At 32.6% G+C, this 15087-nt stretch overlaps 1 protein-coding gene across 1 annotated transcript in view; it reads left to right on the top strand.

Annotated features, from left to right (window-relative positions):
* The window catches only part of Brwd3 (bromodomain and WD repeat domain containing 3), a 92528-nt gene that overhangs the window by 31261 nt on the left and 46180 nt on the right, over positions 1-15087 (top strand). Inside the window, exons 9-14 of the mRNA XM_051141811.1 lie at positions 4435-4535; positions 4982-5052; positions 6230-6330; positions 8573-8613; positions 12085-12189; positions 13579-13732. Coding sequence (XP_050997768.1) covers positions 4435-4535; positions 4982-5052; positions 6230-6330; positions 8573-8613; positions 12085-12189; positions 13579-13732 — 573 coding nt within the window. The remainder of the gene's footprint in view (positions 1-4434; positions 4536-4981; positions 5053-6229; positions 6331-8572; positions 8614-12084; positions 12190-13578; positions 13733-15087) is intronic.

Genomic DNA, 15087 nt, shown 5'->3' with positions numbered 1-15087 from the left:
TGTACTAGTAAAGCTGAGAATTTTCTCATTTGTATTATGGATATATTATATTTTAAATGAATATTTAGTATATGGGTAATAGCACAATGAATGGCAACAGAAGAATGCACTTAGAGAGCTTTGCTTCTATTCTGCAGACAAATATTTTTAATTTTTTCTTTTTTAAAAAATATATTTTATTAATTTATTCATATTACATCTAAAATTTTCTTCTTTTTATATGAACATGTGCTGTTAGAAATATATAACAAACATGATAAAGGAAGTTCTTCAAATCCAGCATGAAACACCATATTTATCTTATGTGTATTTCTGAAGAAGTAATTAAAATTGTAAATGCCTGTTTGTATACTAGTTAATGCCTGTTAATCATGATATAAATAGGTTCTAACATGAATGGTGTCATACTCTGTTATTATTTAATTCAAGATATATACCAGATTTTGGATATGTGTGTGTGCATGGAGTTTTAATATAAGGAAGAAGATTTTATATTTTTAGTTTCAGTGGTTTTTGTTTGTTTGTTTCAATTTGGTATAAAATATGTTGTCAATATAAAGGTGAAAGTCCTTTATTGTAAAAGCCTTTGCACTTAACCAAACTAAGCTGGTTTTATTTTTACCATTCTGTTTTTTTTTTTTTTCAGGAAAAAACCAAAAATTATTATTACACATTTACATGTAGATAAAAGAGAATACTTTTGAAAAAAGTCCTTACTTACATTTATTATGTTCTATTTTAATACCTATCATCTATTTATAAGGATCTAGCAGACAGTGTGCTGATTCTGTATTGAATGAAATTTTAATAAAAAATTTGATTAGTTGACATTATTATGTGGATTGTTTTGAGGCATGATATACTATATAGCCTTGGATTTTGAAAAATCTTGCTCTTGTCCTTAAAGATATATTTTGATCTTGTGTGTTTGAATTTCATCTGTAGGCTGATTAATCTGATAACTCAAACATCCTCATCTTGGGCCCGTCTTATAGCTATATATTTGCTTATTCAACTATGTACATAGCATCATCACATGAATATCTACTAGGTATCTCAAACTCAACATGCTCCAATTAGATTTCGACTTTCTACATCAAATTTAGTCCTACCAAACTTTTCCCCATATTTTTAAGTCAATTTTTTTTGTCACAAATAAAATGTCTGAATATTTATTCCTTAAGAAGTATTATAAGTATTATGATATTACTTATGACGTAAAAGGGGTTAATTTAGCTCACAGTGTCAGAGGTAAAGTTGGAATGACATAATGCAAGCTCTACAACTCCTTGTCTATATGACTTCATGCTGTAAATAATAAAGGCAGAAGTATGCTGGAATAAAAAACATGAATCATGGCTGAGACATGTGCATAACAGCCTTTAAAGCACTTCACAGGAAGTCACATAAGAACACTGGAGGAAGGTAGAATCTCTTGAAGGCATACCCTCAGGAATCCCTAGACTTCCCCTGGTGTCCCTCCTCAGAAAGATTCCATCATCTTTTATCTTGTAGACCAAACCTTTAATATGTGGACCTTTATATAGGCACACAGCATCCCAACTATAGTGTCATCTAAACCTCTGATGGTTTCATGATTGTAATTAATGTTTATCTTTTTCTTACTCCATTTATCTTATCTGTCAGCCAATCATATTATTTGTTCTACTCTAAAAAATATATTCAGAATATACTCTGGAACATTTTCATGAATTACATCTACACTATGCTGTTTAAACCACTAACATCTGTGGCTACATTATTGAAACAGACTTCTCATTTATCTTCCTGCTCTTAGCTCTCCTTTGTCCTAGTCTATGTTCTACAATATAACCAGATGATTGTGAACTGGAAGTGAAGCCATGTCACTAGCACTCAGAACTCTCATGAGCTTCCATTCTACAGTTTATTCTCCAAGCCTTCACAGTGATCCACAAGACTCTATACATTCTCAGCCTCTGGGCTTTCCTTGACCTCATATACTATTATTTACTTTTCATTTTCACTCTTAGCTGCTAACAAATTCCTGTCTTTCTTTTTATTCTTATCCTTCTTTCATTCCTTCTCCCATTTTTCCTCTTCTTCCTTTCTTAGCTCCCCCTTCCCCATATATACTATACTGGGCTGAAATTTCTGATTTTTTTTCCTCCTACTATTTTCTTTTTCTGGAGTATTGTCAAGATTTTCACATGAATTTCCCCTTTGCTTTGTAAGTACTCTTTGCAAATCTAATCTCTCAAGAAGACCACCTCTCATACTTTACCGTTTTATTCAGCCTACTAACAGTCTGTATCTTCTTACTATATTTATATGTGTGTGTGTGTGTGTGTACTGTATTTGCAAGAAAAACCTGCTGAGTACACTTAGTGTTGTTCATATATGTATATAGTTAGGGCTGACCACTTAGGATTGAATAACCTAACATGATGTTTTTCCCTAGAGGCAATTGATTTCCTCCTTCTCAATAGACATTGATTGCAGGTAGCTCTTCTTCTAGGGGTAGCTGAGTTTTGTGAGATGTTACCTAACCATATTGGTGTGTCAATTATCCTCAGTAATAATTACCCATTGGCAGTCTATATTATTTATTATAACTTACTGTCTTTCATTCACAGTATATCATCTTTTTAATTTATTTTCTTTCTTTTATATATAGAATTGAGGTAAAATGATTAATAGTGATTGCCACTAAATAATATAATTTAAGGTTCTGTTTATGCTGTTTAGTTTTCATCAATTTTCTATGTATATCAGTTTCTCTGTTAGAAATATATGTCCCTTTTTTCTTGCCTTTAATCCTAAGAGGGAGAGGCAAGAGTATCTCTGAGTTTGAGGCCAGCCTTGTCCACATAGCAAATTCTAGAACAGCCAGGACTAAATAGAGAAACCAGGAAAATAAATTATATGCATTGTTTCAACAATCTAGAACATTGCTTATCATATTAAATAATGTAATTAATATATATAACAACATGCCAATATGTGATTGTGAAAACAATTTAAATATAATAGGCATGATAAACGTTTTAGAATTTCTTGAGACAATAAAAATCTTCTTTTCTCTATGATTCTTTCCTAAGGAGATATAAAATACCAAGAGTCAAAATCTGAGAAGTATACTAATATAAAAACTGTGGTCCCTTTAGGATAGCTGTAATTCTTTCAATTGACAACTTAAGTGTATTTTTTCTTAACCTGTTCATACTAATAATACTAATAAAGATTTAGTATATTTAACTTAATTCAAAAAACAATAGAAAATGGTTTAACTTTTTAAAAGGCAAAATTGACTAGGTATGGTGACATAAACCTTTAATTCCAGCATTCTGGAGACAGAGGTAGGCTTGGGACAAGTGCAGGGCCAGCCTGTCCACATAGGGAATCATAAACCAGCTAGGGTTAGATAGCAAAACTTTATCTAAAGAAATCCACAATTCTTTCTTATGAATATATGTTTTCTACATTTGTTGTGATTTAACTTGGTAATACATTTGTGAATTCATCCTCCATTAAAATATTCCCAAGTGTTAAATTATTTAGAATAGTAGTTAGTACTGAAATTTTTTATTTAGCTTCGGTTATTTTCATTTCTAAGATTTTATGTTTGGTTTTATTATGTATATATATGTGTGGGGGCGGGATGCTGTGTGCTGTGTATGTACGCGTAGCAGTGCCTTTTGGAGGCCAAATAAAATAAAATAAAAAAAAAGACATTGGATCCCTTGGAGCTGGAGTATCAAGAGGTTTTGAACTGCCCAATGTTGGAGGGAGTAGAGGGAGGCAAAACTAGGTCTTCTGGAAGAACAGCAGGCATTCTTAACTGCTAAGCTATCATCTCTCCAGCCTCTTGGTTACTATATTCTGTAGGGTTTGGTATTTACATATTTTTGTTAATTATTCACTTATCTATGGAATTTAAGGAATAAAACTCTTGACACTGAAATTCTTTGTGTGTGTATGTGTGTGTGTGTTTATTTGTGTGTGCATATGGGCTACAGGCATGCATGTGCTACATACAGCACATGTGTGAGGGTCAGGCTAACTTAGTTGGTTCTCTCCATCTACTGTCTAGATTCTGTGAATTAAACTTCGGACCTCAAACATTTTTGGTAAACACGTTACACTTTCATCCATCTCACTGGACTGATACTGAAATTCTTTGTTTTGTTTTTGTTTTGTTTTGTTTTGTTTTTGTTTTTTTGAGACAGAGTTTCTCTGTGTAGCTTTGGCTGTCCTGGACTCACTTTGTAGACCAGGCTGGCCTCAAACTCACAGGGATCTGCCTGCCTCTGCCTCCCGAGTGCTGGGATTAAAGGCGTGCGCCACCAATGCCCAGCTAATACTGAAATTCTTAAATGATTTATGTGCTGTATTTGTACATAAAATAATTTGAATGGGAAAACTTGATATTTTATTTGAATTCTTCTTTTTAAGTTTTGTCCATCAACTAAAGGCACAACTAGATACCTCACTTCTACTGGTGCTGATGGAACAATTTGTTTCTGGCAATGGCATGTAAAAACAATGAAGTTTAGGTAAGTTTAAGTAAATTTTAGGAATTTTGTGAAAACTCGAGCTTGTATATCTTCATTATCTTGGTATATGTGTTCAAGTATATGTATAAATATTCCATCTGTATATATATTTACATACATAGCTGTTTTGGTATTTATAGAATTTAGAGTAAATATTTTTATAGAAGCAGTGTTGATATTATGAAATTCATATAGATAAGTGCAATAAGATAGTATTTGAACATTTTATAATAATATGCCAATAAATTTGTGAAACTTGTCAAATTATATTTATAAGGTTTAAAATCTTTTACTGAAAATAAATAATAATAGCCTTTATTGGCCTCTGTTATTTAACTTTTTAGAAATAATATTGCTTCTAAGTATATCAATTTCATCAGTGTGCTAAGATTTTTGCCCATTAGATGACCCTGATAAAATTAAAAAGCATTTACTTTATTCTTTAGAGATCGCCCAGTAAAATTTACAGAGAGATCCAGACCTGGAGTTCAAATATCTTGTTCATCTTTCAGTTCTGGTATGTATTAAAATTGAATGCTTTTGGTATTCAAAATTATCCATGTATAAAAGACTGATTTAAATTTTTTATGAAGAAAAAGTCTATGTGCTTGAAGTTAAGCCTACCAAGAATGTAAACCATGTGTTATGCTACAGGAACCTGTTTGACTAATTAGCACCTAGTAATGTTTTTTCTTAATTTAATGTAATAAATTTTTATATAATGCTTCTTTTATTTGGCAAAGAATAAACAGTCCCTAACCTAAAAACTTATTAACCAAAATATATAGTACCCACCCTCCCCCATTTAATATAAAATTTCTAGCTTAACTTTATAGAAAATATACATAGTTGTGTTTTTATATATAAAATGTTGTAAAATGACTAAGTATAAATAATCTTAGTGTTTTTGACATAGTGATTTTATATAAAATATAGTCAATTCTTAAAAGCTTTAACATGTATAGTTTTTTATCAATAACCCAATGCTTAATGTATAGTTGATACATTTTGTTAGGTAAAGGATATGTTTGTCTTAAGTACTTCTCCCTGCCTCTTATAGCACTTGAGAATTGGACGTAGTGCCTTGCACATGCTACGCAAACAGTCAGCCACTGAGAACTATATCCACAATCTTCTTTTTAACTTTTTACTTAATTATAATTTTTACCTCTTAAAATGGTATATCTTTAATTTTTGACATTATTTATTTGTTGTATATGTGCTTATGTATATGCTATGGCACATTTGGGTGAGTCAAAGTATAATGTTCGGGAGTCAGTTTTCTCCCTCCATCATGTGAGTTTTGAGGATGGAACTCAGATCATAGGGCTTGCTAGCAAGCACCTTTATGTACTGAGCTGTCTCGTTGGTCCTTATTTTCTTATTTTGATGCAAGATCTCACAAAATTGTACAGGCTGTCCTTGAAGTCACTCTGAAGCCCTGGTCAGCTTTAAATTTATGATCTTTCTGCCTTAGACTCCCCAGTAGCTAGTATTATAGTTGTATTAATTGGCAAAATTCTCTTGAATTTCTTGAATTTTATTTCTTTTTCCTTAAAGTATTATTATGACATTAGTATTTATAAGACAACATTGTGTTTCTTGAAGGCCTGTTACTAATACAAAGTAAAGGATTAAATACATCTAAAAGGGTGCCTTGGTACTATGTGTTTTGTTTTGTTTTACTCTTCCAGGTGGTATGTTCATTACAACAGGTAGCACTGACCATGTTATTAGAATATACTATTTGGGTTCTGAAGTCCCAGAGAAAATTGCTGAATTAGAATCACATACGGTAAGAACAAAAGAAGGCACTGGTATTTATTGTCTTATTACTTTAATCTCCTTCTCTTGTCCTTTCTGGTCTTTACCATTCTTTAATATAGATTATATTAAAACCTTTAAGTCAAGATATCTCTTTAGTAACAAAAGTAAATGAAATACTGGAATTACTAAAGCTTTAGTACATAAGGCAAGCCTTATTTGACTATACATAAGTGGCTTTGTGTACTTATAAGACATTTGAAGTGTAGTCATAAGAAAATGCTTTTATGAATTGAGCTTTTGACCTTTGTATATTTTTCACAGTATCATCAAAGGTTCAATAGAATCTAATCTTCCTTGGCAATAGCAAACTTCATTTATTTTTATTAATGTTTTATTGTACTAAGTAATCAGACTCAATATTGTCATTTTCATACATAGATTTTATACTTTGTTCTTATTGAAAACCTGTCCCTCTACCTCTTTTCCTTCTTTTGCCTTATCTCCTCTTTTGATTTCATTTTACATAGATTCCGTTACCCGCTCTTATTCCTCTTATAGTCTTAAATCTCTTTCTCCTCTCTCATAGGCTTCTTTTTACTTTCATATCATACAAATACACGTGCATAAATATATGTATATGTACACAAGCATAAATATATGAAAATCTAGATTTCATATATGAGAAAAAATATATTTGACATTCTATGCCTGGCTTACTTAGCTAAAGACAGTGATCTCCATTATATCCAATTTCCTGCAAATATCATGATTTCGTTTTGTTTTAAGCATAGACAAGATCCTATTATATGTACGTACCACATTTTTTTTTTAGTCATCCATCTGTTTTGGACATGTAGGATAGTTGCACTTACTAGTTATTGTGAGTAATGCAACAATAAGCACAAATGTGCAAGTTATCTCTATGGTAGGTTGATTTAGAGTCATTTGTGTGAATAATGCAACAGAGTCATATCCATGGGTCATGTGGTAATACTACTTTTAAAAAAAGATTTATTTATTATATATACAGTATGCATCAGATCACATTATAGATGGTTGTGAGCCACCATGTGGTTTCTGGGAATTGAACTCATGACCTCTGGAAGAGTAGTCAGTGCTCTTAACCGCTGAGCCATCTCTCCAGCCCGGTAATACTGCTTTTGAATTTTCAAGAAACCTCTATACTAGTTTTCATAGTGCCTCTAACACTTTACATTCTGTCAGCAGTGTAGGGCTTGCTCTTTCTTTATATTCTGGCCACCAATTTTTGTTTGTTTTCTCTGTCATAGCCATTCTGACTATTATGAGGTGAGATAGAATCTTAATGTAATTGTAATTTGCATTTCCCTGGTGGCTCAGAATGTTGAGTACCTTTTCAAATATTTATTAACCATTTGCATTTCTTCCTTTGAGAACTGTCTGCTTTTAGACATAACCAAATCTAGCTTGCTCTCACCTTGCTGCTTCATATTCTAGATACTAAATATTGGAAGTTTATTTAATTTGTGCAAGAGAAAAAGTGAGAAACATTCAAAGATCTCATTCTGAGAGCACTAAATGTAAGAAATCCATTTGATCTCAGCATGCCAAGGAAACCCCTCTATACTGTGTATACAAACATAGTTTAGTTCCCAGAGCACTGAGAGAAGAGAAAGCACATAAGTAGGAAAGAATTAGGGGGAAAATGGTGAAGAAAATTATATTTGCAGGGTCCCAGGTAAGCAGAAAAGTAGCATCAAGTAAAAATCCCCTGTTGGAACGAGTGGTCTACCACTTATGTTAATTGTTAAAGTTGTATTTCCTCATGCAACTGTCAATGGTATAAAAAGCATGGAACATACTGAATGTTATGAATCCATTATAACATTTAAAAGAACATATGGATGACAGAAGGAAATAAGTAGTTTCCTGAAGTTGTACAAATAAAACAATTGGGAAATTTCACTCAACTCCATTGTTTTAAGATGGCTTCTTCTGTTTGTTGTCTTAGGAAGGATGTAATTTAGTAGTACCTATTCAGAAGTCTTCATCACTTGATATGATTTATAAGCAGATTTGCTTCTGTCTAGTTTGTTTCACAATGTTGCAGACTTATTTTGTATGTTGTTTGAGCCTTCAGTGATTTATCTTTTTAAGCAAAATGAGTTTTTAAAATGAGAATCATTAAAATAGAATCTATTCTGTAAAGCTTTGCATGTCAATTTAGGGAAAGGACACTTTATTTTTAACATAAATTCTTTTAATCAAAAGTCTGTTGTTTTATGTTTTAGGACAAAGTTGTTGCTGTTCAGTTCTGTAACAATGGAGACAGGTAATTATGGACTAAAATACTTGTATAAAGAAATATTTGACTTTTTTTTTAGTATTCCTTTAAAAGCAATCCAGTTGATATCCAGATATTGACATCTCAAGAAACCCACTTAGAAATCTTTTTCTAGGATAAGCATCTGTTTTCACATTACCTTCCTCAAAGTTAAACTCCTTAAGCTCAATTTACAGTCACTGGAGTCAGATCTGCAAATTTGTTTGTACCTTGACCCACCTCCTATAGTTCTGGATATTCCTCATTGTGCCCTAATTTCACTAACTGCCAAAGGTTTTTGATTTTAAAGATTATCTTGGTTCCTTGCATTGTTTGGCTAGTTTCAAAGACAAAGCCTAAAAGATACATTTGTGGAGAGGGAGATTGTTTTGTATAGTCTTTGGCAGCAGGAGGTTATACCGATGCTGTTTGCTCTCACTGGGAGAAAACTTGAGACTAAGTAGCTCAGAGTTCTTTTACCTTAAAGTCACATGCATGAGGCGGGAAAGAGCTATTTTGTTCAGACACTTAGGTCCAAAGTCTGTGTGTATCTTCCTTGATATCTTTATCTCTCTTTGAAAATTTTAACTCAGGAGTGACCATAGTCTATCTCCTCTGTCTTCCTGAGTTCTTTGTTGTTTACTTTGCCTTTTCCATTATTTTTTACCACCAAACTTAATTGGCAATTGTATTGCTTGATTAGTATTTCTCTGACAAGTAAGCATTTGTTCTATTAAGAATTTTTTTGAGCATTTCTCTTCTATTACTTTGGAATAACTTTTAAATGTCAACCTGGCATTTCTAAACTCTGTACAACCTGACTTAGACAGCTATATTCTTTTCCTATATGAATCTGTACGTTTTCCCCTAGTTGCTTTATGCATTGTTCCTATTTCATATTGTCTCATTCAGGACTTTGCTTATAGTTTCCCTCTTGTTATTCCCACTGAACATCATCATTCCCTGCCTTCTACTCCTTCTCTCTTCCTTCCTGCATGTCCTATCTCCCTCTCCTCTCCTTTCTTTTCCTTCTCTGTCTTTATGCCTCCCTTTCCCTGCCTCCTGATTCTGTCTTACCTATGTCTCCTGCGGCTTTTAAGGTTCATGCCCTACCTGAAGCTTTTCCTGAGGGCTCCAGATTTCACGTTTATTTTGACATCCTCTGAACATTTGTGTCACTGGTCTCTAGTACCCATAAGATGCGTTCCTTATCTATTTAAAGTTAGACATTATATACAGATAGCTGTGAGCCCTCTAAAATATCTGACCCCAAAATGTAATGGCCTATGCTAGTCTAAAATTGACAAAAAATAGATCAAGTTAGTATACCTTTGTATCTATATGCCCATATGACAACTCTGTGGGTGACCGTTTTATTTCTAAGTACTTTTGAACAATGAGCAATGAACTTTGAACATCTTTGTGAGGTATAAAAGCAAATATTGGTGATCCATAGTTTATTTCTCTTAGGAATGATAAAAACCTTAAAATTTAAGAATAACTTAATCATATTACCATTCTTAAAGGACTGTTAAATTTTTCTCTCTCTGTGCGTGTATGTGTGTGTGTGTGTGTATGTGTATTTTAGCCACATGAATGTAGATGCCTGCATAAACAGGAACAGGGACTTGGAGTCCCCCAGAGCTGGACTTATAAGCATATGTAGGCCACCTGACATGGGTGCTGAGAGCCAGTCCCAGGTCCTCTGGAAAAGCAGCAAGTACTCTTTACTGCTGATCCACCTCTACAAGTTATTTATATTTTAAGCTTTATTTTTAATTGTGTACATTTAAATGTGTATGCACATAGATATGTGTCAACAGAAGTGTGGATTCCTATGGATGCTGCCCAGAAAGGTCCAACTCTCTGGAACTGGAGTTAACAGGAGGTTGTCAGTCTCCTGCTGTCGGTGCTGGGAATTAAACTTGGGTACATCTGTAAGAGCAGTACATTCTCTTAATTTAACCATGGAGCCATCTCTCTAGCACTTATTTTTACTTTAAATTATATGTCTCTCTCTCTTCTCTGCCTTTGTCTCTCTGTCTCTATTTCTCTTTCTGTCATTGTCCCCTGTTTCCCCCACCCCCCTCTCTCTCTCTCTCGTGTGTGTGTGTGTGTGTGTGTGTGTGTGTGTGTGTGTTATAGGACTTTATGGACTTCCTGACATGAGTGCTGGGAGATGAACTCCAGTATTCTGTAAGAGTAACATGTATTCTTTACCACTAAGCCAGCACCCATATTACCATCCCTTCCTACTGAAAGAACCTGAAATCTTAATTTCTTGTCTATTTGTAAATGTCTATTTAAAAAACATTGTTAGTAAGTTTTCAAAAATACAGTCACTATATAAAGTCTTGTATGAATCTAAAATGTAAAAGTCATGTAAAATATGAATGGATACATATATGTGAAAAATCAAAATACTGACAATTTGCTACTCTAAGGAAGGCTCAAACTTTGTTTATTATTGAAATTCTTTGCAGTTATTTCTTTTATTAGTGTAAAAATAAACCATTCCTAATCAAACATCCAATTTTACTAATAAGATAATATAAATTAAAATATCTGTAACAAGCTATTCTTTTAAAAACTTAAGATAATTAAAAATTATAACACTCAGCACATTGATTATTAGATATAAGTGGACCCTTTCTTACAGCTTTTTCTATAGTTCTATTTGTTTCAAAATATAGGCAATTTGGTAATATATATATAAAGCTATTAAAATATATCTAATCTTACTCAGTACAATATATAAGATTGTACAAAGACAGATAGAGGTGCTCCTCATAGCATTATATTTAAATCTAATTGGTAAAAACAATGTAATGATTGATCATTATGAGCTTCATTACGTAAATTTTGCTGTATCCATATAGTTGAATACTTGTTGAAATAGATATATTTTTATACTTATAAATATAGATGTAGATCTACAAAATACAGTTATGAACAACATTGTATATGATAGAATTCTGTTTCCTAAGGAGAAAATTAGTCATTATATATGTTTTAATAGGTTTTGATTTTTTTATACTGTCTCTTAGTATATAGCTTATGCTGGGTTTGAGCCTGTGATCCTTCTGCCTCATCTTGGTTGCTAGAATCATAAGCTTGCAAACATACCTGGTTTAAATACATATCTGAGAGATTAGAAAAAAATACAGTATCAAACTTAGGAGTGAACAAATGTTTTATAAAGGTAGCTCATAATAAAAATTTCAGTATATTTATAGGGTTGTACAAACATCACCATAGTTATTCTTAGAACAAACATGTCCTTTAACCTTATAGAATACTCATTCCCTTTAGTTATGAATCTTCAAATGTATCAGCACTCTTATTCCAGCCAGAGTGGTTTCTAAACTTAGTATACTAGCTTACATATCCCAGTAGTGCATGAAGGTATTCATTTTATAATCAAGAAAATGTGATGAATTCTGGAAAAAAGTAACAAGGCTATTTTAACTTTTTTTCCAGCTTAAGATTTGTTAGTGGAAGTAGAGATGGAACAGCAAGAATATGGCAATATCAACAACAAGAATGGAAGAATATAGTGCTGGATATGGCTACTAAAATGAGTGGGTAAGGATGGATAGTAAATATTTCAGGGGATCTCCCATGCCATATCATCCTTTGCATTGAACTATATTTACTAGTGAATATAATTTTTATGTTGGTAAATAGTTTGAAATTAATTACTAGATATGAAATTTGCGCCTTTATCCAGTCACTTAGCAACTGTTCCTTTGTTGTTGATTATAGAACATTGCTGATTTCTATGATATTGTGATCTATCATGATGCTGTTATGTGTGTGTTTTGTTGACTCCCATGGAGTTATTGTCTGGCTTAGTTTTCATAGGTCATTTTTTTACATCTATCTATACTTGTATTTTAAGAGTTATTCTTATTAAATACTATACTACATTTACTTTTTACTCTAATTCCTAAGGGCTTCCTTATATTTCATAACGTTGGCATTTGTACTCAGCATTTTACATGCATTTAATCAGTATCTGCTTTTAGCAGCTTAATATTGATGAGACGATATATCAGTCTCTTTGAGATAATTCAGTTTTTTTATGTTTGACCTTTAAATTGACTATCTTATTAAACTAAACTGACTTTATAGTCATAGACAGATATTGTTAATGTCATAGTCATTTAAATCAATACATTTCCTGATAATTATTTACACAGTCTATTAGATTTTTAAAAGTAATACTTAAGAGGATAACATGACCACTATATTTTTTTGTATTGTTGGGCAGCCAACATAATCATCCTGTAAATTTTATTTTCTAAGATAGTTATTTCTAATCTCACTTTTTCATGTGCTTCCAAGTAACTATTGAATTAGCTTGGTTCCTATTGCTGTGTTTAACCTTAATAGCCAAAAGCAAATTGGAGAGGAAAGGGCTTATTGTATCTTACAACTCCCAGGTCATACTCCAACACTAAAAAACTCAAGGCAAGAACCTGGAGGCAGGAACTTAAGCAGAAGCCATGGAGTACACTCCTCTTTTAGGCTTGCTCCTCATAGCTTGCTCAGCCTACTTTCTTATCTAGGACCACTGCCCAGAAATGGGCTGAACCCTCCCACATCAATGGTTAGACCAAGAAAAAAATGTGCTACAGTCTTATCTAAAGAGTAATCGAATGAAGGAATTTTTCCAATTGAGGTTCCCTCTTTCCTCATGACTCTAGCTTGTACCTGTCCAATTGGCAAAAGCTGACCAACACAACTCTTTGTTTTCTATAGGTTTTAGCCTTCATTGGCATCAATTTACAATGGGTAGTATTCTATGATAGATGGGTAGTATTCTACGATAGGGTAGAGTTTTTTAATGAATACTTAGATTTCTTTATCTGATCATTTTCATTTTCCTAGAAAATTTGGTCATATTTGCTGTTTTGTGTTTACCTTTGTTAAACAAATACAAGATATTAATATTTAAAATTATTACTTCAGGAATAATTTGACATCTGCAGAAGACAAAGTCACTAAACTGAAGGTGACTATGGTGGCTTGGGATCGTTACGACACCACTGTTATTACTGCAGTGAACAATTTCCTTCTGAAGGTTTGGAATTCTGTCACAGGGCAGCTTCTTCACACTTTATCTGTAAGTATTATACTCTTTATTAGGAAAAGAAACTATTTAAGCCTAGAACAGCTGTGTGCTGTAGGTCCAACACTTATGAGGCTGAGGTATGAAGATTCTTTGAACCTAGGAGTTTGAGAGCAGTCTAGGCAATATAGGAAGACCTTGTCTCAAAAAAGAATGGAAAGATCAAAGTACCTTATTCTAGGAGAAAGACATGGAAGTTTTGTTTTTTTTCTATGACTTATTAGACTTACATTTTCTATCTTCAGTGATCAGTTTGTGTAAGAAATAGAGGAAACAGGAAGAAGTAGGTAAAAAGATAGTTATCTTTCTAGTATATTTCTCATGGTCAAGGCTGCTACATCTGTAGGATCAATAGAATTCACGTGGGCAGGGTTGTTTGTCAGTTCATCACGTTATAGGCTGAACCTCTGTTTCCTTTCTTGATTTTAGTAATCAATTCATAAGCAAATCCAAGTGAATGTCACATAGTTTTAGTGTAGTATTAAGTGGCATGGATCAGACTAAAAAAGCAGCTCACTTTCTTTCTACTTTACCTTGCTTTCATCCCTATCCAACTAATTGTGGTAATTGACCTCTGTCTGTAATCACAGCATGTAGGATGCTGAGGTGGAGGAGTGCCACAGGTTGGAGTCTAGCTGGAGCTACATCTTGAATAAATACAAGGCTAACCTGGACTACATATGAAAATCATGTCTCAAAACCAGTCAACTAGTCAATAAAAAGAAACCAAAAATAATTTGAATTCTTTCTTTGACTCTTTAATTGTAAGTTTTGGTTTGGATCAATACTCCAAACAACAAATATAAGTCATATACATAATCTAATGCCAATTTTTCTAGTAGCCAATATTAAAAAGAAACTAATTTTACACTTAATATATCCAAAATAGTATGATTTCAACTTGGAACTAATACAGGATTTACTAATGAAACATTTTATATTCATTTTTCTTTTTTTTTTTTTAACATTTTTACATTCATTTTTCATGAAGACTCTTCATACAAAACATCTCAATTTGTACTACTCATATTTCAAATGCTTAATAGCCACAGATGGCTAGTATCTACTCCATTAGACATGGCACATCCATATCTACATTTATAGCTTTAAGAGTTGTAGCTGTTAATTTAATAGCTCTATTTCAAATTTCATCTTCATAATTACTTTAAAGTCTTGTTTAGTGGCACTTCATGGACTGATGCAGGTCATCTGTTTTCACTGAATTTCACTGACAAAATTAGCCTTTGTAGCAGTCAACTTTATTTCATTCATTAATTCATTAATTCATTCATTTTTTAAGTTGAGATGAAGCCAGGCTGTGGTGTCATATACCTTTAATCCCAGTACTT

The sequence above is a fragment of the Acomys russatus genome, chromosome X, assembly GCF_903995435.1.
Source record: "Acomys russatus chromosome X, mAcoRus1.1, whole genome shotgun sequence".
Taxonomy (NCBI): domain Eukaryota; kingdom Metazoa; phylum Chordata; class Mammalia; order Rodentia; family Muridae; genus Acomys; species Acomys russatus.
The sequence above is the reverse complement of the archived record's forward strand: the minus strand, read 5'-3'. Positions and strand labels throughout refer to the sequence as shown.